Below are 25,441 nucleotides of genomic sequence, written 5' to 3' on the forward strand. Positions count from 1 at the left end.
AGCCAAATATTCAACAGCCCACGCGGACACACTCACGCGGACAAACGGACCAATAACCTGCGTAGACTCGGGTTTAGTCGTTGCCCTATTGATTCTTCCAAATCACAAGTATTTATTCTCACAACACATTGTCAATGATTGACAGGGAGCACTGAACAGAGGAGATTTATTCTCACACAAACTCGAGAAAACAGCTGTTTTAACGAGAAAATCATTTATCAACAGATGTTTAATTTGCACCGACTTTACAGTTCTGCTTAAATAAAAGCAGATGTTGTATTTACAGTTAAACGAATAAACTACTTACATAAAGAAAAGTTCTGTTCCAGCTGTGAGAGGCCGAAACAACAGAGACAGCTCTCCGCTGGTGCTGCGTTCACGCTCCTCGTAAACCCCAGAATTTAAGTCCTTTAATGAGGAAATAACGATTATTTTCAACAACAACACATACTATGATATCAGATTATTCTTATATGCACTAAGCTTATTTGTATTTGAGTATTATGTTCAAGCAAATAATGCAAAAAACTTACTATTCTACAGACCCACATGTAAGAGCAAGACCTATGTAATAATAAATGTTACGGGTTGCAATCAATAATCAACTCTTTCATTTTCTTTCAACCTTTAAATATAGAATTTAACGTGCCCTGTGTGTTTATTTTAGCCACGAAATACCCAAATTAAACCGAAAACTAAAAATATCCTGGTGGCACATGAAGGCAACATATTGAAACGTCATCACGTCTCTGTGTTGCCATGGTCACAGAGCAGCAGCAGTGACGTAGCAGGCCTCAGCAGGAAACTGATTATAGTTATAATCCCTTCATTAGTCCTCAAGGCATCAATTCCCATTGTGACAGTAAAATAATATTTCACTCCAGAAGCTCTTGATATATCACCCCATTAAGAATATTTGTTTAATTCTTACCAACAACCAGGACATCCACAGTTTGTATTCAGGATGTATTAAATAGTTTTCACCTACATCCCAGCCAGGCCTGAGATCAGCTGAGCAAAAAGCTTTTAGTTGTTCCAGCAACCAAACAGAAAAACAAAGGGTTCCAGGGAAACTTGGAGGGAGTTACGGCTGATTCGTGTGACGAACAACTTCCTGCTCGGTGTCAGATTCACTGACTCCACTTCAGATTGTAGGTCCCTTGGGAAGAAGATGGTTTACACTTGATCATGTCTCATCTCTAGTATCAAGTAAATTCCAGTTTGGGATTGTATACAGTTATATCTATCATATTTAACTATATTGTTTAATAAATCTAAACTGTACTTGTTTTTGTATCTGTGTGCTTTTTCTATAAATAATATTCACTTCATAAAGGATGGTCTTTTATTATTTCATTGCATGTTGCTATTTCTTGTAATGATCATATTTTCTTTTTATCACATTTTATCTTATTCACATTATGATAGCTACACATAATGTTCTTTTATCTATAACAATATAAAACTAATTGTCCGGATGATGTTCAGCTGTTCAACAGATGATTCTTCCTACTGCTGGAGTGTGAATAGTGATTTTTCTGGATGTGTATCTGACATGTGCACTAGATGTGTCAGACACAGACAAATCTATGTTTATTGATTAACCCATTTATTGTGCAGTGTTTTTTCTCTCTCATACAATCCACTAAAGTTATAAATAACCCATTATATCATAAACAGTTCATATTCAGTATTCTCACCAAGTTTCTATTCTCAATAGCTGGACGGACACGACATCCAAAGTTTTGCTTGTCAGGGTCGAGTCTGACAAAATAGACTCAAGGGTGAAACATGACCCACATCACAGGGCATCGTGAGTCATGTTTGCTGTACTCTGACACACACGCACACACAAGTTCTTAAAAATCCATATCATGACAAACAGAGCCTTTTTTTAAATTGTGGGCGGTCCTGTCCTATTCAATATTGACAAGAACTGAACATACTGTATCTATTCACTGGTGAGTTGGTTACCAGATTAAATAGAAAAGCACAGAAAAAGGGACGTCACTATAATCAGAAGAGAACCATTTAAATAAGTAACTGAGGGCTCTTATTCAATGAGCACAAACAAGTCCAGTCATGACAGAAAGTTTCAGGGCATTTTTGTTTGTCCTGTATTGAAGAGACTTAGCAATATATCTTCATCAAATCTTTCTAAACACAATCAGGTTATTAAGTGTGTGACTAGAGGTGGTATCCTTACTTTTTGAAACTGGAGCCAACTCATAAATGAACACTTACATTCTTCTACCGGAGGAAACTGAAATAACAAATAATAAAACGTTCCTCTCACAGAAAGGACACAAGTTTTCATTCTGATTAAATATTTTATGTTGGAAATTCTGCACTGGACAAATGTTACTTCACTAAATAGTTATCCTCACTATAATACCAAAGGCAATAATAACAATACCTATAACAAACATATTAAACTTCTTTAAAGTAGGTATGCCGAATTCGACAAGTTCCACACCATCCGGGAGAGGGCGCTGAGACATCCCATTGGTTGTTAAGCGCCTCGGACATCTCGCAGAGAAGAAGAAAACCCGGAAGTGGTTGGGGGTTTCTTCCATAGATGGTTTCTTCGAGGAGAAGCTAGCTGTTAGCATCCCGGTGTCGCAGCCTCCACTTGTGTCTCCAGCCGCTCGACATGGTCCAACTGGTGGGTTCCCTCCGGAGGGAGCTGGCGGACTCGCTCGCCACCTGCAAGGTGCTGGTGGTGGGAGCGGGAGGAATCGGCTGCGAGCTGCTGAAGAACCTCGTCCTCACCGGCTTCAAGAACATCGAAGTGGTCCGTTTGTTTGTTTGTGTGTGTGTGTGTGTGTGTTAGCCGGTTAGCTAGCTAGCCACCATGCTAGGTCTTTGTGCTGCACGGGAGGTGTGCGGGCTCCGACTAATGCCTGAGCCGTGGCATTAAAAGCAGTTCAATTTACATAGTGTGTCCGGGGGGAGTGGTTGTGTCTTTGCATCGTTGTGTAGACGGAGCCCGACATGATGGGATTAAAACAGTTGCAGCGAAGCATTTGGCGCCATTAACACCGCGAAGTTAGCCTGGTAACTTCTTTGTGTTGTGACTGTTAGCCGGCTCCATGCTAACACACTTTATCACACACTTACTTCATCAAACACTGCAGTCCCAGTATTCTGATTGGAAGTTTAATGAGATTTACTAGAGGTGGGAAACATCGCAGGTTTTCATGGTGACCAGTGAAATGTTCAGTCTGAGCTGTCACTGGGAGTAAGGGACTGTTGTTCCTGGAGTCACTGGTGAACTGGTCAATGTCTTGTGGATTCCCAAGAGGCAGAGGGTCAATTGACGATGCAATTAACAGACAATAACAACAAGTTTCATGTAAGGAAACTATAATTAGGCAACAAGCAGCATCAACACAAAAGTCAGATAGTAAAACCTCTAATATTCAATACTCTTATATATACACAGTGTTGAAATGGATTAATATATATATATAAGACACGAATAACTGTAGGGACAACAGCTTTTAATATAAGATTATGACGTGTATCTTATATATTTATGTAATTTTATGGTCTTTTTATTATTTTTATAGTTATTCACATTTACCTGCTTTCTATTTATTTTGACCTTGGTTTAAAGTCCTCGACTCACACAATTTATTATTATTAGAATTATCAGCAGCTCTGACCTACTGCATTTAAAATGAAGACGTGCACGACAATAAATGTGCTTTATTGACCCTTATTATAAACCTTCTGAGGGACCTGCAGAGCTGGATGCAGAGGAATCAGACGGTAGACAGCTTCTGCACAGGCGCTGTTCTGGAATCTGACCTTTCAGTGTCATGTGAAATATAAAAGACAGCAGTAGGAGAATGAAAGTGGAAAAGAAAAAGTGGCCTCATGGCACTTTGTAGTTTATTTATTTTTAAATGTGCAATGAACCTGAAACAAGTTTTGCCAGAGATTGATGAGGTTGTTTGTGAACTTTTAAAGTAGCGATGACTTTAGTATTACTTATTGATCGGGTTTCTCTCCCAGTGACGACTTTCACTTGTTATGGGCTCAAATCTTTACAACCTTGAAGTCGTAGTAAAAGCCACTGTCCCTAGAGACTATGTTGACATCTGGAAATGAAGCGTTACCAGGAGCAGACATTCATGTTGTTATTAGTACAAAACAAATCCCCATTTTATGAAGTTACATTTGTGTGAATGACAATTTGGCAGCTCTTGGCTGTTAAGTATATTACATTACATGTAAACTTGACTAGCGGCACAACTCTTGTCTTTTGGCAGATTGACTTGGACACCATCGATGTCAGCAACTTGAATCGTCAGTTCCTCTTTCAGAAGAAGCATGTTGGCAAATCTAAAGCTCAGGTATGTAAACACCAGGAACCAGACGGCTGCCTGCGGTGGTTTTGATTCTGTTTTGAACAGACACTGTGAAAGCCCTTTGAAATCCCTGTGTTTTCTTTTTCTCTAACCCAGTCGTTAACTTTATTTCTCTGTTGTCTTTGCAGGTGGCGAAGGAGAGCGCACTGCAGTTCTGTCCCAGTGCGAATATTGTTGCCTACCACGACAGCGTCATGAAGTCAGTTTCTTTCTTATTCGTCACTTTTTGCACTGATTTAATGATTTGAATCATTTTAATTTCTACTTTTAAAGTGATGGACGTTCATTTGATCGATGATTTTTGTTTTGTTTTGAACAGCGCTGACTACAACGTGGAGTTTTTCCGGAAGTTCATGCTGGTGATGAATGCTCTGGATAACAGAGGTATCCTCGTCGGACCTTTAACGACTTTTACTTCTATTATTTCTTTTACCTGCCAACAATCTGAATAATGAGGAACATGAAACACCTTCTGTCTCTGCAGCGGCCCGTAACCATGTGAACAGGATGTGTTTGGCAGCTGACATCCCTTTGATCGAGAGCGGCACAGCAGGTTACCTGGGACAGGTCACCGTCATCAAGAAGGTAGGACATGCACATCTCCATTAAGATTAAAATCCACTGAATTACAATCCTGTCCTGCGTAGAAGATATCAGGAAGACGGTGAATATCTCATGTTGACTTGTTTCTTTCCTAATGTTTTATTCCCTTCCATTAACCCTTGCTATCCACGCTCTCTTCCTTCCCCAGGGAATGACCGAGTGCTACGAGTGCCAACCTAAGCCCACCCAGAAGACCTTCCCAGGATGCACCATAAGAAACACGCCGTCCGAGCCCATCCACTGCATCGTCTGGGCCAAGTTTCTCTTCAAGTAAGGGACAGCTAAGTTCTAGGTGTTAAAGTAGAATGTATGGGATTGACATGAGAATAGTAATATTTAAAAAACAATAGGGGGGTATACACACTGCTAATGGTCCTTTTCCATTGTCTGTCCACACAGTCAGCTGTTTGGAGAAGAGGATGCAGATCAAGATGTGTCCCCTGACACAGCTGACCCAGAGGCTGCATGTGAGTGACCGTACATTCCTTTAACGAAATTGTATTTCTTCAGCTCTTCTCTACACTTCGTTTGAGACAGAAATTGAAGATTCGCATTATCGGTAGAAATGCGCCCGCATCCTATGTTGTGTGAAACTGGTTTCCTGTTCACAGGGAAACCAGAGGAGACTGCAGCTCGTGCCAAAGCGTCTGAAAAGGACGGGGACATCAAGCGTGTCTCCACCAAGCAATGGGCCAGCTCCATTGGGTATGACCCCGTCAAGATCTTCAACAAGGTACCCGTCTGATAATTGCACTGGTTTGGAAGTTTCACATGAAGACTTGGAGATTTACTTCATGCAAAATAAGACACAAAGTGAAATGGTTTTAAAATAAACATATTAATTGAAAATATATGTGGTCCTTGCAAAATTACCACCCTGCCCAAGAGAATTATAACCCTAAAGATCCTTAACATACTTCTGAGGTGCAGGGTTCTCAACTTGTCTTAAACTCTTTGCATTTCTAATGCTACATTTTAAGTTTATTTCCATGATAGACAAAATGGGGTCTGTTATAATTGTCTGTCCTCTCCAGCTTTTTAAGGACGACATCATGTACCTGCTGATCATGGACAAGCTGTGGAAGAAGAGGAAAGCTCCGACACCTCTGAACTGGCAGGAGCTCGAAAAGAGAGGTACGTCTGTGACACACTCAGAAAGTTCCGATTGATTTTACTGGTTCTAGCCGACTTGGTATATTCTGTGCAAGGACCGATGAAAACAATTAAGATGTTAGTCCAAGGTCGTTATGTTAAACCAGGCATACACAGGGAAATATGTGGAATACAACCCTATAGAAAACAATTTGCTTTATTTATGATATAAATACATATTTATGCGTTGAACAGAATTGCTCACAGTTAAAGTTCAAACACTGTTTTCTTCCTCCCTGCTGTCGTATGTGTCTCACCAGTGAGTGTTTGTCTTTTTGGCTCAAAGTATTTGTGTCAGTTTGTTCATCTGTGTTTCTGTTTGGCTCAGCGTGTCCTCAGGAGGAGATTCCAGTGTCCGGGTTGAAGGACCAGCAGGTTCTGAGTGTTTGGGGTAACTGTCAGCTGTTCAAGCACAGCGTGGAGACTCTGCGCTCACAGCTGAATGAGAAGGAAGCAGGAGCCCAGCTGGTTTGGGACAAGGTAACACACCAACACACACTAACTAACTGTAGATCTGAATATGTTGACCATTATTTAGAATAAACAACCGTAGTGAAATATCAGTGACACACACATGTTGTGAACGTCTCGTGTTTGATGCCTTTACTGTCTCCTCTTGTCAGGACGACCCTCCGGCCATGGACTTTGTCACTTCAGCAGCAAACCTCCGTATGCACGTCTTCAGCATGAACACGAAGAGTCGCTTCGATGTCAAATGTAAGTTTGTTGGTCTCATTCACATTGTGAATCCTCTGAATTAGTTTGAGTTATCTCACAGCCATAACACACTCTGATAAATGTCTCTGATTGAACGTTAATAGATTTATTTGTTGTTTTGTTTCAGCCATGGCGGGAAACATCATCCCAGCTATCGCCACAACCAACGCGATCATAGCTGGACTCATCGTTCTGGAGGGGCTCAAGATCCTGTCGGGGGAAATAGAATCCTGTCGCACGGTTAGTTCAGTGACTTGAACTGTTTATATTAAACCAGCGATCTGCCAGGCTACTGGCAAGAGTTGTGGCGATCACCTAATAACAAAAAAATATATGAAAATGATGAATCTTGCATCTTCTCTGTAAAGTTATGATACGGAATGTATTATGTGATCGACCATAGTATACTTTTGTTCCCCCATGACCTCAAAACATCTCCTTTATTTGCCTCATCTCCAGATCTTCCTGAACAAATGTCCCAACCTCAGAAAGAAACTGCTGGTCCCGTGTATCCTGGATCCACCGAGCGCCGACTGTTACGTCTGCGCCAGCCAACCTGAAGTCACAGTGAAACTCAACGTCCACAAAACCATGGTCCTCTCTCTGCAGGACAGGGTAATGTGATGATCTGTTATTCTTACGTACAACAACCTGAACCCAAAAGAGACAATATAGTGATTTATGCTACAAACCAATTACAAATCATGAAATACCTCAAAATTTATAAGATTTATTAGATCTGCACTGTTGTTTTCATTAAAAACTCCCATTGTGTGGGGGGGAATAAATCATGAACCATATGAATCTTGCATCGTTGGTGCAATGATGTTGTTGTTGGACTGTTGCCTTGTTGTGGGTCTAATGTCTTTGTGTATGTGCTCAGATCCTGAAGGAACGGTTCGGCATGGTGGCTCCAGACGTTCAGATAGAAGATGGAAAAGGGACCATCCTCATCTCCTCCGAGGAAGGAGAGACAGAGAGTGAGAATAAATTAAAAAGGACAATTAATGTTTTCAATGTATATTAAAGAATGTTTAAGATGTTAACTTTAACTCTTATTTGACACACTTTATTGCTTAACACAAATTAATCTGTTAAACGTGGGAGTTAAATATTGTTGGTGGTGGAGTCATTTGGACAGAAGGGGGCGCCGTGACAGCTTCCATGAACCAGACTACAACTGCCTCACTTGTTGTTTGGCGAGTGTCTTACTCTCATCCTGTCCTAACAGCCAACAACAGCAAATTTCTGTCTGACTTTGGGATCCGTAACGGCAGCCGCCTGCAAGTTGATGACTTCCTGCAGGACTACACCCTCCTCGTCAACGTCCTGCACACGTATGTTGATCTGTACATATGAATGTGTCCACGTATCATGTTTTACTGACCCCCCCCCCCCCCCCCCCAGTGACTGAACCTAAACATGTCGTGCTATTGTCATTCTCTGTTTGCAGCGAGGAGCTAGAGCGAGATGTGGAATTTGAGGTAGTAGGTGAAGCCCCAGACAAAGCCCCGCCCCCTCAGAGCAGCCAGAAGGATGATAACAACATCACCAATGGCAGCAAGGACTCCGCCCAGCCGTCCACTTCCTCGAAAGGTGAGCAGGAAGGAGGGAGCTGGGTCATTCCTCTTGGAGTTAAATCACAGAGATAACGATTGGTTTGATTGAGGGAGGGGGGGGAATAAGCAGGGATGTGCAGAATGTCCTGTACAGTGTTATTTCCTTATGGTGTTAACAGGAATCCATCATTTGTAGTGAGGTGGGATTCCTCAGCATCGTGTGAAACACTGCACTGAACTGACTTGTGTCTCAGGTTCAACGGGTTTTGAAGCCGTTCAGTCGTTATTGTCCACGTTCACTACAACCTCTCCCATGTCAAAGATCAGACGCTCACTACTTCTGAAGCAGGAATGTGGTCAGACCTATGTTAACTCTACATGTGAGGAGCAACTGTAGAAGAGTAAACTAGAGTGTCTACAGGGTTTGACTGTCTAAGTTTTTTACCTCTTATTTGTTTATAACACAGCTGTTTTCAATCAGCCTCCTCTTAATGCAAATTCAGTTTTAAATGAATTGCTTTAAGTTGCTTCGTGGAAAATCTCAATCTACTTAGATCCGACCAGGTGGAAAAACGTACGGGTATTTTAAATGTTTGAAACTCAACAACAATAGGACAGTGGCAGAAGTTAAAACCAGAGGTTATCTGGGACGTGATCACTTCAGTCTGAAAGATGGTCATCTTGTTGACATTCCAAGTATTCAGTAACCAGTACGAGACGAGAAGTCGCCCAGTGGGCACATAGCTCACTAATCTCCAGACGTCCTGGATCTGCTTCAAAATACAATTTGTTCTTTCTTGGCTGAAGCCTCCAACAAGTCATTGAAATCGATTGAGTCGTTTTTGAGTAAATCTGCTGACAAACAAAACCATGAAAACAAAACCTCCTTGGTGGAGGTAAATGTTACCTTAGCCACGCCCCTTTTTGAACTCTGCCTTCATCCTTCATCTCAACTCACCACCTGTAAAGTTTTGTGACTCATTCCCGGTTGTGATAAGTTCTCAGAAACACCTTCTGTGGTAGTTTCCACTTCAGCAGTTGTCTCCAGGTCTCACATGATAAAACAATGCTGGCCCCACTGAAGCATGTGATGAAAATACATTTATAACAAGTAACATCAGCTGCATATTTAGGTCACATTGTCCATTTCTTATTGTGAATATTCTGACCTGTGGACGTTATCTTTAATTTCATGAAGGCTTCAAATGTCGTCACTTTATTTATTCAGAAGTTGAGTGTCCTTGTCTTGAGTACAAAGTGCATCAGCTTCTCTTGAACCTGAGTCTGAACCTTGGCGTCTTTCAGCTCCAGCAGAGGACTCTGACGACCTCATGATCGTGGACTCCGACGAGGAAGAACCGGTGTCGTCCAGTTCTGCAGTGACGGCGAGCGGCACCAAGAGGAAGCACCCGGACGCAGAGACCGGGGAGATGTCCACCAAGCGCCTGCGGACCGAGAAGAAGAGCGCCGCCGCCGCCAATGATGATGATGACGACGACATCATCGCACTGGACTAGCCCCCCCCACCCGTTGTCTTCTGAAGGACAGAGAACTCTTTGGACGTTTGTCGTTTTTGACAGTAGGCTTAAAATAAAACCACCTGTTTTATGAAGAACTATTTACTGCCCTGCTCACTCCCTCGTCACTCTCTCCTCCCCAGTTCTGTTTGTGATGTCATAATCCCTCTGCTGTCCACACGAGGCTGTAAATAGGTTCTACACTTTAAAAAAAAAACGTTTTGAAAATTTACATGCAACTTCTTATTTTGTATTCATTCCTCGTCCCTATAAACTGATTCTCTTGATGGTAAAAACAAGTGGATGTTTTTTGTATTTTTTTTTTTTTATAAACGTACTGTATTTCTCATGCTACACAAGTCAGGGTGTGTTTGTGCTTTGTGTGTCGACATTGAAAAGCAAAGCCTGTGATGATGATGATCTCAGTTTGTTGAGAAGGGACAGTAGAAGACCGACAGACCCGGGAGTCTGCAGATTGTCGTACGTTAGCTCAGTAGGCTGCTGCTGATGTCCGTGTACTGGTCGTTAAATCACAGAGGAGATGGGACACGTTGTCCCAGTTTGTGGCCACGGAGCAGCAGCACAGTGGAGTCTCTTCAAAGTCTCCCACTAAGCACAAGTCGCTTAGATCCAGGCTCGTAGTAGTTTAATGTTAACATGTGGCCGTGGCTTTTTATTTGTGCCACTGTTTGTGATACGACAAGTTAAAAGACTGAACCAGAGATGGAGTAGACTCATTGTTTCACTCTGCAGCAGTTAAACTGGACTGTGAGACGACAGACGGAGAGCAACAGACGAGCGCCGGCTGTTGTCTTCTCCAGTCCAACCCCCTGTGTCTGTGTCCATAATTTCATATTTCATTGTGATCTGTTCTTGAAATGGCCTGAAAGAGCCTGATGGACCAATTTGGTGATGACAATAAATTCAACAATGCAGAGGCATCTGGTTTTGTCTTGTTTGTTCAAACTTCTTTGGAATCCAATAATTTTTGCACATAGAATATATTAAATCTAATTATCAAAATCTAGAATTACTCTGAGTACAATGTTAATCTCTAGAGTAAGACCCAACAGTCGCCTTAAATTATATCATGCTGCAGCAAACTTCAACACTCATCAATCTAATATATAAATATGTCAAACAAATTTTCAATAAGAGCCATGGATTATTACCTTGGAAATTAGTAAAAATTTCAAAGCTAAAATTTCTGGATCCATCCCTTTCTCCAGATCAAAGCCAATATGTAATGAGTTCTTTAGAAAACTCATTGTTTTTAGTCTGGTATCTTAATATGTCATATTCATTTTCATCAAGAACCACAGAGCAGAAATTGTAAACATGTCAAAAAAGCCCTTTCTCACGAAGTTAAAAATGTTTCAGGATTCATATTGTTGTCCGGATCAAAGCCAAAATGTACAGAGCTCTTCCTTGACCCGTGTTCCAGCCTTACACCAAGTTTCATGAAAACACCATTTGTAGTTTGTGTTAAATCCTGCTGACAAACCGCTGTAATCAGTAAGTTCCCTGGTTGACGTAGATTGCACAGAAAATATGTCAAAGGTCAGGAAACGATGTGAAGTAAACAATCACGTGTTTGTGTGACGGAGTCGTCATCGGCAGATCAGTCTGTTTTCCTGGTGTTTGATAAATACTCACTGTTCAGGGATTAAAGTCTGACGGACGTGTGGTCGCCTCCGTACACAGTGGAACAGCGCTCAGGGGATTGAACGTGATGCACCGTCACACAAACACAAACATAACTTTACCATAAACAAGCATTTAAAACTCGCTTGACTCGTTTCCTGTTAGTTCAGTCAAAGTACACAACATGGATGAGAGATACACAAACTACACCTACTCTTATGTAGGCTTTAAATATCATATATATCTAATTAACGTCAGTTTGAAGCTCATTTTCTATCTTGATGTTTCTGACTCAGTTCTGAGTTCATCAAACCATCTGAACTGTTTCCTGTAGTTTTCCTTCAGTTGTAATCTGAGTGTTTTGAAAGGTGATAATAAAGTTTATTACTGTTTTTATTGTTGTTTTCAAGTTGAACCCACTTTGATGAAAAGTGTTTCCTCTCTGTCATCATCACTGGGGCTGACGCCCCTCAGAGCAGCTCTCTGATTGGTCAGGAGGACAGACCCCCACCCCCCTGTCTCTTTCCAGCCTGCACAATAAACACTTTTCATTAGGGTCTGACTCGTGGTCTCTGGTCTGTGTCTCTTTGATCCCTGTCTGTCTCACTGACTCTGGCCTGTCTCTCTGTGGTCTGTTACTCTGGTCTGTCTCACTGTGTATGGGTTGTCTCTTTGATCCCTGTCTGTCTCACTGTCTCTGGTCTGTCTCTCTGATCCCTGTCTTACTCTCTGTGTCTCTCTGATCCCTGTCTGTCTCACTGTCTCTGGTCTGTCTCTCTAGTCCCTGTCTGTCTCACTGACTCTGGTCTGTCTCTCTGTGGTCCCTGTTTGTTTCTTTGTATCTGGTCTGTCTCTCCAGTGTCTGTCTCTCTGGTCCCTGTCTGTCTCTCTGTGGTCCCTGTTTGTTTCTTTGTATCTGGTCTGTCTCTCTAGTGTCTGTATTCCTGTGTCTCTGCTCTGTCGTCTGTCGCTCTGACCTGTCTGTCTCACTGTGGTCTGTTACTCTGGTCTGTCTCACTCTCTTTGGTCTGTCTGTCTGTCTCTCTGATCCCCCCCCCCCCCTCCCCCGGGCCTCAGTCGGACCCTCTCTCAGGGGACACGGTCCCCCGGTGTCTCTCTCTCTCCGTCATGTTTTGAACCAGTGTAAATAGAAACCAGGCCGTTCACTCCGCCTCCTCCAGTCCGGCGGTGGGAGGGCAGACCTGCGGGGGAGCGGGGCTCGGTGACGGCAGCTGTGTTGTGGAAGGAGCCGCTGCTTGCGGAGCTCACTTCGTCGGAGAGTTTTAAAAAGGAGCTAGCTGTTAGCTGTTAGCCGCTAGCTCGTTAGCTTCGAGCTAAAACCAACCAGGGTCGTGAACGCGCCTGCTCGTCGCCGCAGTGAGCTCCTGTTCAGCGTCTGTCGGGGATCAACATGGTGACACTGACGTCCGTGGTCCGCCCGCTGGCCGCACAGCTCCACCGGCGGCTCCACGGGCAGCTGCACCGGCGGCTCCCCGCTCACACCGGGGGTCGCCACCGGATCACGCCCGTCAGGAGCTGCAACCTCTCGGCGTGTTCCAGCAAATATGTCCTGTCTCAGAGTAAGTGGATGACATGTTGTTATACGTGCACGCGATGAAATGACTACACATCTGCTATCTCCTCCATCACGCACAGTCTCAGTGTGTGTCTGTGTGTGTCTGTGTGCGTGTTAACGTGGGTTTGCACGAGTTGTGGCTCTAATTTAGTGGGTAATCAGCTCATTGTGGGTCAAAATAGCTGAGGATCACTTATTGTTGTCAACGGAACAAAACGTGCAACGAGGAGAAGTGCAAACCCGGGACTGGATCCGCCTCATCACTGGATCCGGATCACAACACGTCCATCCCGCCTCAGCGGACCGGGACCGGGGCCTCCGGGTTTTACGGGCTGGTATCGATCCCTGGCCCGTAATCATCACAAGAACCCTTTGACCTACATGAAGCCTGAAGGACACGACAAACGTTAGGGCTTAAAATGCATTCAGATCTTTTATAAATATATAATATCACAGAGTTCAAAGGATAGTTCAATGAAACATGGGAATTCATTGAAGAGGGACATTACTCCTTCTATTCCCACTCATCACTCCCCACTGGGTGTGATCTCCTGAGAGACGTGTGTTCAGACCTGCACTGAACTGAAATAATGCAACACACACATTATCTTTGTACTTATAACAACAGAGTTTAAGTTTGATGGTTCAGTGACTGTGAATAAGGAACAGAGCTCTTGCCCAAGGGCGCTTTGGCATGGGGGAACTGGGAAGACTGGGATTAAACTGCCTTCTTAGGGGACAACCCAGAACACATGTGGACCTGACTTTGCAGAGTTTAAACTGGTGTCTGAATCAGGTCCAGCGAGAGGAAAGATGAAGCCGAACTATGGATCAGTTAAAAAGACTTAAGTTATTAAAAACAGAGTTTATCTCCAATATTCAGCAGGAAACTTTTAAAACAGAGTTCGGTGGATTAGTTACAGCTGCAGCTCTTCTGATTCAGGAAGCCGAGGATCAGGGCTTTGAGTTTTTTCCCTACACGAAAATCTCACTTTGAGTCGGAGCCCAGCAGAGTTAATCCCTTCCATTTCCTGCAGAGGGCGCTGCTGCTCAGTAAAGTTCACAGAGTGTTGCTTTAATTAATTTGTGTTACTGTCTCTGTCACATCTCCACTGTGTAAGTCATCACTGAGCTTTGTTTGAAAGACGTCGGATAAAATATAGGAAATATAAAAAAGATCGGTGCTGGAATAAGTTGCACCCCGAGGAAAGTGACACACGAGCCAATCGGACGAGTCGGGACAGTTACCTCACCACACCCACTACCATGAGCCATGTCCTGTTCCCTGTGTCCTGGCAACCACCGAGTCAACATGGAGGCAAAAACTCTACAAGTGGAAAAGAACGGTCCAGTGCTGCAGACCTTAGAAATCCAACCAGCGCTCACTGGTCGACGCTTCATGAAAGAGCTTCTGTGTCCACTCAGAAGCTCCACTAGATGTTAGGTTCTTTGTGAGTTTCCTCGTTGATGTTTCCTGATGCAGTTTCTACTCTTTTCTTTGTAAAATGACTTTTGGGCCTCTTCTCTTCTTTAGGTCTAAAACAGCCGACTCACAGGACACTGGTGCAGTTTGTTGTGGTTTGAGTAGAAAGTGGTTCCCTCAGTTGATCCTCACACAGGGAACAGAAATCCTGTGGTTGACTCAAATTGTGAAATACCAATTGTGACATTTAGTGACATGAAAAAAACAGTTTTTTCATGGTTATCTTTGGTTTTATCTTCACAGGCTTTGAGATAAACTCCTATCTGGGTTGTTTAAAGACTTCACAGTGAACAACTCCTTTTCAATATTAAATATTCATTAATTCATTCATTCTCTTTTTAGGACAGGGTGGCTGGGCCCAATTAGAAAATACCAATTACCAATATTCTACAAATTATACATTTGGATTGAATGACTTGTACTTTACATTACTGTCAAAAACTCTTCCAAGGTAAACAGTAATGTATTCGAGTTTTAAATGTGACCTGTACTTTTTCAAACAACCACAGATTTTCATTCATACAATATGACACCATCCCAAATCCTGCAAACCACCTACACACAACATATGAAGAAGATAAACTGTTGTGAAAAAGCCTTGTGAGGGAAACTAATGATTTCAATATTGTTCAGATTTTTTTTATTTGAATATAAAGAAATCATCTTTTTATATCGTCCTCTTCTTATTGTCCATCTATAGTATGAGTTTTAAATCGTATCCACTCTTATTGCATTTAAGCTTCTACCATTGTGACACATGCTGTGCAACACTGAGTCAGCACTTCCACCCTCTACCAGCATTTATATTCATACTTTCCAGAGATGATGGAAACCAGTAGCTTCCACAAATGCAGCGTCAGACCCACAGTTTAGTGCAGGAGCTGAACTTCAGGTTTCGATGCCTCAGACTCAGGCCGGTGTCTCTGGGCTCATTCGTCTCATTCACACTTTCTGATTCTGTCCAGCTGCTCGTCATGTGACACTCGGAGGAGCTGATACTGACACGGTGGCGCTGACATCTCACAAATCAGAATCACCGTCAACAGCTTCCTTGGGATTTAGCTGCACATAGTTGTCCATTCAACAACGGAGTCATGCGGCGAACTCTCCCAGGAGGAGTCGGTGAAATCAGAAGAAGATGAAGGTCATCTCCCAGTCAGACCTGTTCGGCTCGGCTCGCAGTGGAAACCTAAGGCTCTGTGCTGGATGAGTGGAGAAGAAAACAACACAATGAGCTGCTTTTTTAGCCTCTGACAACCTCGCTTGAAATATGTTTCTCAGCAGGTCTTCGGTCAGGTGGAGAGAAACCTGTTTTCAGATGGAGCTTTCTCTGATTTCAAACGTGGAGTTAATGATTTTTGAGCTTTGGCCTGATTTCAAAGGTGAAGTGAGAGCAGAAGTTAGGGAGGCAGGGAACACACGCGCACAGCTCCAGGTAATTAGAAGCTCCTTTGACAGACGTTGGTCCGAGCTGGCAGCTCGACTGACCAAAGGTCCCGGGCGGATCCCCCCCGCTGTGGAGTGGAGCTGGGGGCGTGCCAGGACATTCCGCGTGTCACTTTCTTTACAGCCAGCCCACTTGGCTCTTATTTTGTAATTTCCTTTCAGGAAAAAAAATGTGAGAGGACAAGGAAGGAAGTGCTATTGCTCACTTGCCCCTTTTTCATTTAGTTCCTTCAAAGAGCTCCAGGAAGGAGGGTTGAGTGCGTCTGTCTCTGTCTGTCTTTTTGAATTCCTTTAAATGAGGCTACTCTGAATTTCTCTTTCAAAATGGACTGTTGCAAAATGAAGGAGGCAGCGGAGTACAACATGAAAAGTGGGTATCAGGGTATTACCTGTACATGGACAGCAGGAGATCTGCGGGTTAATAATTTTAAAATCGTATTTTCCTCTTTGATTAACCTCCCTTTTCTCCTCCTCCTCCTCCTCCTCCTCCTCTCTCCTCTCCTCCAGTGCACCCCATGTGGCAGGGACCCCTCGCGATACCAGGAGGCGATCGCCAGTCTCCCATCGACATCACCGTACGGAAGAGCGTCTTGGACACCGAGCTGAAGCCTCTGATCACCGATTACGACCCAGACACCTGCCAGCAGATCTGGAATAACGGTTACTCCTTCCTGGTGGAGTACGATGACACCACAGACAAGTCCAGTGAGTTTTTTTATTTCCTCTTAGTTTATATTCTCACCCTCTTCTGCCATGAGTCACTGTAGAGACCTAGTAAATGAAAAATGTTTCGTTCCACAGAAGGTCCTCATTATTTGTTTAGATTTGGAGTTTCCCTGAGTTAGTGAAACGAAAATCTCAGGGGAATGTGTGTTTTTTATCTACACAGATTACCCCCCCCCCCCCCTCCCTCTGTGGGAAAATCCAGTGAACACACACACCACCATGTAGACCTGATGATCATCATGTGACTTAAATGTCTCTCCTGACTTCCACACGTATTTCACAGTCTGTGTACAAATGGCTGGTCAGTGTATTATAATGACTGGAATCCACCAAGAGGCTGTAACATGTTCAAAGTACCACAACTTTGAACTGTAGGTAAAATACAAATGTTTTAAAGCCATGGAATTTTCCCACCTCAGAGGTGTCACGTGTTCTCGGTCGTAGTATTATGAGCTGAGTCTGGAACTGAGAGAAGAGCAAACCGGTTTCTAACAGAGAAATGTGGAGAAAGACAAGAGAGCAGGTTAAGTATTATTAACAGTTTAACAAAGGAGTGATTGTGACCTGACTGCAGGTATCATCAGTGCAAATTGATGCGTTATCATGGAATGTTGTGTTGTATAGATAGAGAGAAGTCCTTATCTTTTGGTAGCAGTCCTGTCCCTGATAAGCTGTTTATGGGGGCAATAGGAAGGTCGTTGTTTTATAGACTCACTTTAATGTTTCCTGTTCCTTGTTTCTGCCCCAAAAATCTACTCCTCAGCAAAATCCATTCTTCCCCTCGAGGAGGAAACTCTTTCTAACACAAATGATGATCAGGCAGTTTGAGATTTGACCTGATTCTTCTGGAGGACTGGTGTTTCATTCTTTTAACAGACTCTTCTTATGTCTTTTCATTTCCTGGTGCAGCGCTGAAAGGGGGCCCCCTGAGAGACAAATACAGGCTGTGTCAGTTCCACTTCCACTGGGGTGAGAGCAACGCCTGGGGCTCTGAGCACACCTTGGACAGGCAGCTGTTCCCCGCAGAGGTAACACACCTGTTGTCACATGGATGCACCAACTTAGACAGAAAACACTGTATGAACATTAAAGCAGGAGTTTCTGGCACAAATATGATTTCAACAATTTCCGAGCACAATGTCAACACTGAAGTATGAAGGTGTATCAGTTTCAACCCATTAATGGAAGGAAACACCAGTAAAACCATCAGTTGCGTAAAATTGTTCATCTCTGTTACTGTAACTCTTGTTTCCAGGAATAAAAAAAATCATTGAACAGGAAGCAGAATATCTTTAACAGCAGTTTACTACTTGAGTTACATTTTTCTACACAATGGGAACACGTTGACCGAGTTAAACATTTAGGATTCATAAAGTTTTATGTCCGTCCTTATCGATGACCCAGTGGAGACTCTGATATTTATCGTTTATATGAGGACAGTTTTTCCTTTCAAAGATTAACTTCACAACACATTTCCCTGTTTTCACTGAATGAAGGTGTGTCTGTACTGTTCTCAGCAGTGACATCACAGTGTACTGACACACTGATAGATCTAGACTCTTTTATTGTCATCGCACAATTAGCAGCAATCCACAAGATCACTTAATACATAACAGACATTAATTATAATTGTATAGTCTGTACTAATTAAAGTTCAAGTATATAAATAACTTACAAGACAAGACAAAGATGATTTGAGCTGAATTATTGCACCTGGGGTAGTGTACATGTGACAGTGGAGCATGCAGATGGTGGTATAAAAATATAATTGAATAAGTATATTCAAGTTGTGAGTATGGCAGTGAGCAGCCGATGGTTTTCTGATGACTTTCCTGTTCGCTGCCTCATGTGGAGACGCATTCAATTTCTTTTTAGTAGTTCTTGTTGTTGTGGGCCATTGTTTGAGTTTGTGTATTTTAGTATAGCATGGAACCATTGAATGGGAAAAAAAGAACATGTCGAGCTATAGAAAGCAGCTTATAGAGTGAGAGAAATGCAGTTGGTCCTCTGCTGCGACCTTTCACATTACCAAATGTTTTCTGAAGGCTTAAAGGAAGAAAGGAGTCATAGAGGAAAACGAACAAGAGCAGTGTTTAAACAGTGCTGACTCAGTCGTCCTTTTGAATTCTATTCATGTTTCCCTGTTAAAAGGCCTGGGAATCTACAACCAGGTTCTGTGGTGCAGCTGGTTTCTTCTATTAACTCTTAATGTCACGTGTCCCACCTTGTGTTGTCCATGAACACACAGGTGTCTAAGTACGTGTGTGTATTTGTGTTTGACTGTGTGAAAGACTGTGTGTCCTCTACCAATCCCTTGTCAGTGGTGTTGGGAATGTGCACATGTCATTGTTCTCATCACTCAGTCTTGGTGTGTGTGTGTGTCCCCTCAGTGCTCAAGTTACACTTCTGACTCACATATTTTCTTATATTTGGCTGATGTGTTGGTGTATGGAGTTTGTGCATGTGAGTTTTCAAACCTCTGAACCTGCAGTAAGACACTTTATTCATAAACTCAGTCAAAGGATGAAGAACTCTTATTTTGAAAAGCAATGGAAAGAAAGGGAACAAGTGGATCTGGAGAAGTTTGCATGGGATCAGGATGGAGACACACACACTCTCACACTCACGCACACACACACACACACACACACACACACACACACACACACACACACACGTTCATGGTAGCTTTCTGATAATGTGTGTGTCCACAGCTCCACTTGGTTCACTGGAACTCTGACAAGTACAGTCTGTTCGAGGAGGCAGTGATGGAGGACAACGGACTGGCTGTGATCGGAGTATTTCTAAAGGTAAATACACACACACACAAACACACACACACAGACCTGCATTATGTTGTGAACACACACAATCTGCTGTGTGTTAACTGTATACATCTTATTGTATGGGCTGTGGACGCAGCTTCGCTCTGTGAGTTAAATCCAGATTAATCTTTAATCCTCGTTCAGGTTGGAAAGAGACACGAGGGGCTGCAGAAGCTGGTCGACGCTCTGCCTGCGATCAGACACAAAGTGAGTTCACAGACACACACACACACACACACACACACACACACACACACACACACACACATGACACGCACACACAACCTAGCTGTTTGTGCTCAACTCTCATCCGTCTAGTGACCAATTCAACAGACCCTTATGGAATAAGATCAATAAACATTATTTAAATCATATCCAAATTGTTTCTGATTTATGTGATATTGAGAATATCTATTTGATAACTTCCGGCAAAGTTTTATTCCCGTTGATTGTTTGAAGGTGACTAACACGAGGTCACAGTTTGTCCATCGTTTCTTTCTCCGCTGCCGTTCTGCTTATCACCAATAGTCTGATAAGGTTTGTTTGAATACATGCGCCGGTTGTTTAACACTCATTGTGCGACACAACATGTTTTATGATGGTTGGTGATGATTGTGTTGATGAATCATAGACAATAAAATGCCACAGGAGACGAATCCTCCACCTGTCGAACGTCTGTTGTAACTCAAACAGTGTCTGTTGTTTTTTCTCATTAACACACCAGGCTGCATTGTGTTGACTCAGTAACATGTCAGTTAAGTGTCTCAAACGTGCATTTGTCCCAACCACTGTGTGCTTTGTTAGACAAACACAGCAACATGTGTGTTAACCAGACTTATTAGTGATGTTAACATTAGCTGGCATCATATTTACAAAAGCCCTAATCAAACCTAAAGTCTTTTATAATACACTGAAGATATTAATATACTGAATTTGTTCATCTATGAAAAAGGTAAGCTGTTGTTGACCATGTTAAATGAGAAGTTCACATAACAGCTCTGGGGAATATGAACATTTTAATAAGTTAGAAGTTTCCTTAAGTTGTCGGGAGTATTTTTCATATCCCAACAAAACTAAAATATCCCAAATCAAATAATTATTGAATCAACGGAATTGTAAACGTCAGTAGTCGTGCTTCTTTATCCCTGAACATGAAACAGCGCAGCGTTCAGACGGATTAACTGACAGCTGTGTGTTGTGTCTGTGGTCGCCTGCAGGACAGCATCGTGGAGTTCAACAGGTTCAATCCCGCGTGTCTGTTACCCGCCAACACTGACGACTACTGGACGTATCACGGCTCCCTGACCACGCCCCCTCTGACCGAATCTGTCAGCTGGATTGTGATGAAGCAGCACATTGAAGTCAGCCACGATCAGGTGTGTGTGTGTGTGTCTGTGTGTGTATGTGTGTACGTGTGTACTTGTCTTATTCATATGCATCAATGTCCAGGTTTGTTCTTAAAAATCCAGATTGCCTGCAAAATCGACCTGCTCCTTTCTGGAGTCATGTCCCACTTGAAAAACTGGCTAAAACTTTCTCATCCAGATCTGCAGCTCACTTGTTTTAGCCTCTTTTGGCTCATTCGTTTAATTGAACTCATCAGATCTTGTCTTCAGATGTCAGAGGAAGCTGTTTTCAGAAATACAACCTTAAATAAACCTGAGTGTGTCTCTGTGTTTGCTGGATTTAAAACAAAGAAACAACTGTTTGCACATTAGATTGTTTTTGGGCTTAAAAATATCTGATGATCTGCTGCCCCCAGGTGGTCAAAAGAAAGTGGTGCAGTTATAGTTTGATCAAAATTCCTCAGACCTGGTTCCAGATGAATGAGAATAATCCTGTTCCACAGAGCAATTAAGGTGTTTCCATTTGTACAACTGAGCAAACGAGCAGGTCCACAAATTTGGCTCATGATGTGAAACTAGCAGCAATTACAAAGAAGTGGTGAGGTAATCACTTAGAAGGAACATTCTCTGTGTGCATGTCTGTACTCGGCACAGAGTAGATATATCACACGTATCTCCACCAAGACCCAACAGTCCCCTTATGAAACCAAGTTAAAAATCAGTTGCTCTGATCCTAAAAATGCCTGATTTCCTCCGGTAACAACCTCTTCCTCTCTCTCTTCCTCTGTCCCACCCTCCTCTTCCTCAGCTGGCCGTCTTCCGGAGCCTCCTGTTCACCTCGGCTGAGGAGCAAGTGCAGAAGAGTATGGTGAACAACTTCCGTGTGCAGCAGCCTCTGCGTGGTCGCACCGTCCGCTCTTCCTTCAGTCCCTTCCTGCAGGGGGCGCCATCAGCTGACGGCGACCATCACTGCCACTGACAATGCTGGACCCAGTGCACTCACACTCACAAAGAAACACACACACACACACACACACACACACACACACAGAAACACTAGCACACAGTTCTCTGTGAGCAAAACGAAAAATGTCCTTCATGATCGTGTTGAGCAGAAAAGCTACTTTTAAAGTTTCACCGGGGAAACTTCATTTATATTCTTCATGCTGTTCATTGTTTTATTATTACAAACAGTTTTACATGGAGGGACGAGGGAAACGTCTGTTTTATGGGTAGTTGAGATTCATATTTAGGAGACTTATCAGATTTTGGTTCGACCGTTTCGAACCAATACGGGATGGTTACTGTGGGGAAAGTTTATAGTTATTAACATGAGTCGTATTTATAAAACATTTATTAAGTTACTGTATATGAGTTTTTATCTGCAGTTTATGAACTGGAAGTAAAAAAAAAAGCAGCTGAATCAGCTCTGACGTCCACGTGGAGATGTTTTATTTTTCTTCCGCGTCAGGACGATAGAGCTGCCGTCACCAGATTTGAACAGATAAGTCATAACTTATTTCATATGATCAGTTTCTGTTTTTTTACCAGAAATAAGACTTTTATTAACCTGTTTCGTTGGTTGCTGGGTTAATCCTCAATCGTACATTATCCAGATGAACAGAATGAATGTTTTCCACGTCTGTTACAAAGAGATTATATTGAATTCAGTTCATCTGACGCTGGTTTCTTACAGCATGTTGCTTTCAAACATCAAGTGGACGTTAAAATCTCCACCGAGCCGTCGCTCCTCTTCCTACAACCTGTTCAATAAGTTACTAATATGCACAAACAAGCCAGGTCACTGTAGCTCATGTACTTTAAGACTTGTAAAAGCAAAATAAGCAGTTCTCTTCTCTTTCTTACAGTAACACTCAGTATCGGAGCCACTGTGCCTTAAACGTTCTCGGTGTGATTCGCTGGTGTCGGTGTTAGAGCGCGAGCCGAGGCCACACGCGGCCCAGGAGGCTGTGGCTCGAGTGCACTGGTTGTTCACAGTCAAGTCCAGTTCATATCTGCAGATCCCTGACCTTGAGCTGGAGACTCTCAGTTTCTAGAGGTGGTTCCTGGGGGGGAGGCTTCAGAGGCAGTTTGGTAAAGACGAGGCATCGTTCAGGAAACTGTGGACACACCTTGGCTCATGGTGTGTTCTGGTGAGGAGGTGTGCACAGCCTGAAGTGGAGCTTCTGGAGGAAACACCCCAGAAGCTCCACATCCTCTACTTTGCCTCTTTCGAGAAGGCAACCCATCACCGCACCTCAAGTGTCCCGGTCGAGACTCCGTGGACTTCGTGGAAGAAGCCGTGACTTGTTTCTCTGAAGTGAATGAAATCTGTGTTGGACTTGGCAGAGTTCCCATAACACACCTCTGGGCTTCGGCCAATCAGCTCCGCAACAGCAGAAAAACAGGAAACTGACGATCGTCGACTTATCCAATCACGTTTAGTCGTTGAGAGGAATCTGTTGTCTTCATTAGTCCAGCTGTTGTTTTTTAATTCTTTCCGTATTCAACATGAATCAAATTAACAAAAGTACAACCCAGGTTTTACTGACATGGGTTGGGATTAGGGTTTAAAGAGTTTATATTATTATTAGACTTTAACTGGTCTGAGCTGCTTTTTACTTTTTAGAAATTTTTAAATAATAAACCGAGACGCACAAAGGGATACCCCCCCAGAACGATGGTTGAACAAACACTGCATATTCATACTGGGGAGACAGAATGGGACCAGCGGTTCCCAGCAGCCTTGTGTGCGTCAGCTGTCGTCATGACCATGCTTCTACCTGCTTCTGAGGTTCCAGCCTCTGGACGAGTTCTCGATGAGACTTGTTCAGAACTTTGGAAGCTGTGAGACGCAGAGAATCCAAAACAAGCTTCCATTGTCTGACCAGTCCAGTCTCATGCAAACCAGTAGAGGTGCTCTGGGGGATTCTCACTATGCAGCAGGATTAGAAAGATGAAGGTGAGAGTTCACAGTTGTCCCCCCCGTTCACCCCCCCCTTGCACGGATGCTCACATCAGGGCATGTGCTCCCCAGTAGGGCCTCCACCCCCCCCCCCCCCAGCTGAGGCCCGGTGCTGAATAGACCAACTGGACATGTATAGAGAGGATTTGATGGTGTGAGAGTGCTGGGGCCCGCGCTGGGGGCCGGTTGTAAAGATTTCTGAAGTGCAGAAAAGATTGTAGTGGATTGTAGTTTGTGTGTGACACTCTGAGGAATGTTGTGTGGTAGCTTTGTTTCTTTTCTTCTCACATTGTTGCAATACTGAATCTGTGTCCAGTGTCGTACTAACATGGAGATAAGGGACCCAGTTCTGCGTTTATCTTGTGCAGCTGTGTTTTACCGATGTATTTGAATCATGCACCACGAGCTGCCGTCATGTTTCATGGCATTTTACTTCTTCTTTTAACTCTTGAGTGCAATCAGTGCCGATGTGTTCTCGTACAGATGTGCAGTCTGTAGGACACGTTTTGTCTAAATGGCCTTTTTCTTTAAAGAAATCATTTTCCTTTGACCGTTCAGTTTCTTCTCCAGCCTTATATCATATTATCTTATCACTGTCCGCCTTGCTCCACATGTGCCGGGTGTCAGAACGCTGCCGTGTCGTGTTTCCTCCGTGATGTTTTACACTCGAGTCGTTCCCCCCCCGCCTCCTGCAGCTCCCTTTGCTGTGTGAGCAGGTGTGTGCTTTGTGTACTTTATGTTATGCAGAACATGTGTAAGGTGTTTATTTGTTTAGTGGGCGGCAACATTCCTGCCCTGCAGCGCTCTGGACGGCCCCTCTCCCCTCCCAGCATGCTTTGCTGCACCTGGATGGCTCTTTAAGGCCCTTTGTCCAGCTGTGCAACCAGGAAGTGTTTTGCTTTCCCAGAGACCCTTGCACCTTGAGGTGGGGGTGAGGGAACCGCCCTGTTGTGTCACATGATAAACATGTAAGGAATAACTGACATTTGTAGATGTATAAGAATAAAGTCATGATGGTAAAAGGAAACGTGTGTTTGTGTTTTCATTTGATAAAGTCGTTTATATTTATTTCTCATGACATGTTAAAAGGTTTTTGGGATATTTCATAATCGAGTTTTCTGAATATGTGTTTTTATAGTTGAGGCGTAGTTGGAAAAAGTGACACCAATCAGGATTTTACATCTAAATCCAAACCTGATCAAACCACACCCACACGGTCCTGATGTAGAATACTTTAAGTGACTGTAATAATTGTTCAACTGTTAATTTTTCCTTTTTTTTAAAAAAAACACTGAATTCAAGTGGATTTAATGTGGTCCTCTTTTTTAAAACTTTGATATCAAAGAAAAGAGGTTTAAATGTGAAAGTACAATTAATAAGCAAGCATAAAATACACTTATTTTAACATATATCACACACACATATATATAATAAATCTGTATTGTTATTGCAAACAGTATTTCTATTTTCTTTTTACAGATCAATCATTGAGAGATCAGAGACCTT

The 25,441-nt window shown here is 43.0% G+C and overlaps 2 protein-coding genes and 1 long non-coding RNA gene across 4 annotated transcripts; 2 read left to right on the plus strand and 1 right to left on the minus strand.

Moving 5' to 3' along the window:
* The first annotated feature begins 2,570 nt into the window (after window positions 1-2,570).
* On the plus strand, window positions 2,571-10,862 carry uba2 (ubiquitin-like modifier activating enzyme 2). The gene is made up of 17 exons (XM_062389040.1): window positions 2,571-2,794; window positions 4,278-4,361; window positions 4,505-4,575; window positions 4,696-4,760; window positions 4,861-4,961; window positions 5,128-5,249; window positions 5,379-5,446; window positions 5,591-5,712; window positions 6,014-6,113; window positions 6,460-6,611; window positions 6,755-6,848; window positions 6,976-7,088; window positions 7,308-7,463; window positions 7,732-7,828; window positions 8,080-8,185; window positions 8,302-8,444; window positions 9,713-10,862. The coding sequence occupies exons 1-17, from the start codon at window positions 2,654-2,656 to the stop codon at window positions 9,922-9,924; spliced, it is 1,947 nt and encodes a 648-aa protein (XP_062245024.1). The 5' UTR covers window positions 2,571-2,653; the 3' UTR covers window positions 9,925-10,862.
* A 1,267-nt stretch (window positions 10,863-12,129) lies between these two features.
* On the plus strand, window positions 12,130-24,962 carry ca5a (carbonic anhydrase Va). 2 transcript variants are annotated; one of them, XM_062390652.1, is made up of 7 exons: window positions 12,130-13,148; window positions 16,581-16,778; window positions 17,709-17,827; window positions 19,514-19,609; window positions 19,769-19,831; window positions 20,842-21,000; window positions 21,779-24,962. In XM_062390652.1, exons 1-7 carry the CDS (start codon window positions 12,980-12,982, stop codon window positions 21,947-21,949), a joined length of 975 nt encoding a protein of 324 aa, XP_062246636.1. In that variant the 5' UTR covers window positions 12,130-12,979; the 3' UTR covers window positions 21,950-24,962. The 2 variants fall into 2 exon arrangements, with proteins under 2 accessions (XP_062246636.1, XP_062246638.1); XM_062390654.1 differs by lacking the exon at window positions 12,130-13,148 and adding an exon at window positions 15,827-16,443.
* Window positions 15,251-17,315, minus strand: LOC133955685 (uncharacterized). The gene is made up of 2 exons (XR_009920898.1): window positions 17,214-17,315; window positions 15,251-15,829 (listed from the first exon to the last, which is right to left on the minus strand). It is a non-coding gene; the product is annotated as an uncharacterized LOC133955685 (long non-coding RNA).
* Window positions 24,963-25,441: the final 479 nt, after the last annotated feature.

The sequence above is a fragment of the Platichthys flesus genome, chromosome 6 (assembly GCF_949316205.1).
Source record: "Platichthys flesus chromosome 6, fPlaFle2.1, whole genome shotgun sequence".
NCBI lineage: Eukaryota > Metazoa > Chordata > Actinopteri > Pleuronectiformes > Pleuronectidae > Platichthys > Platichthys flesus.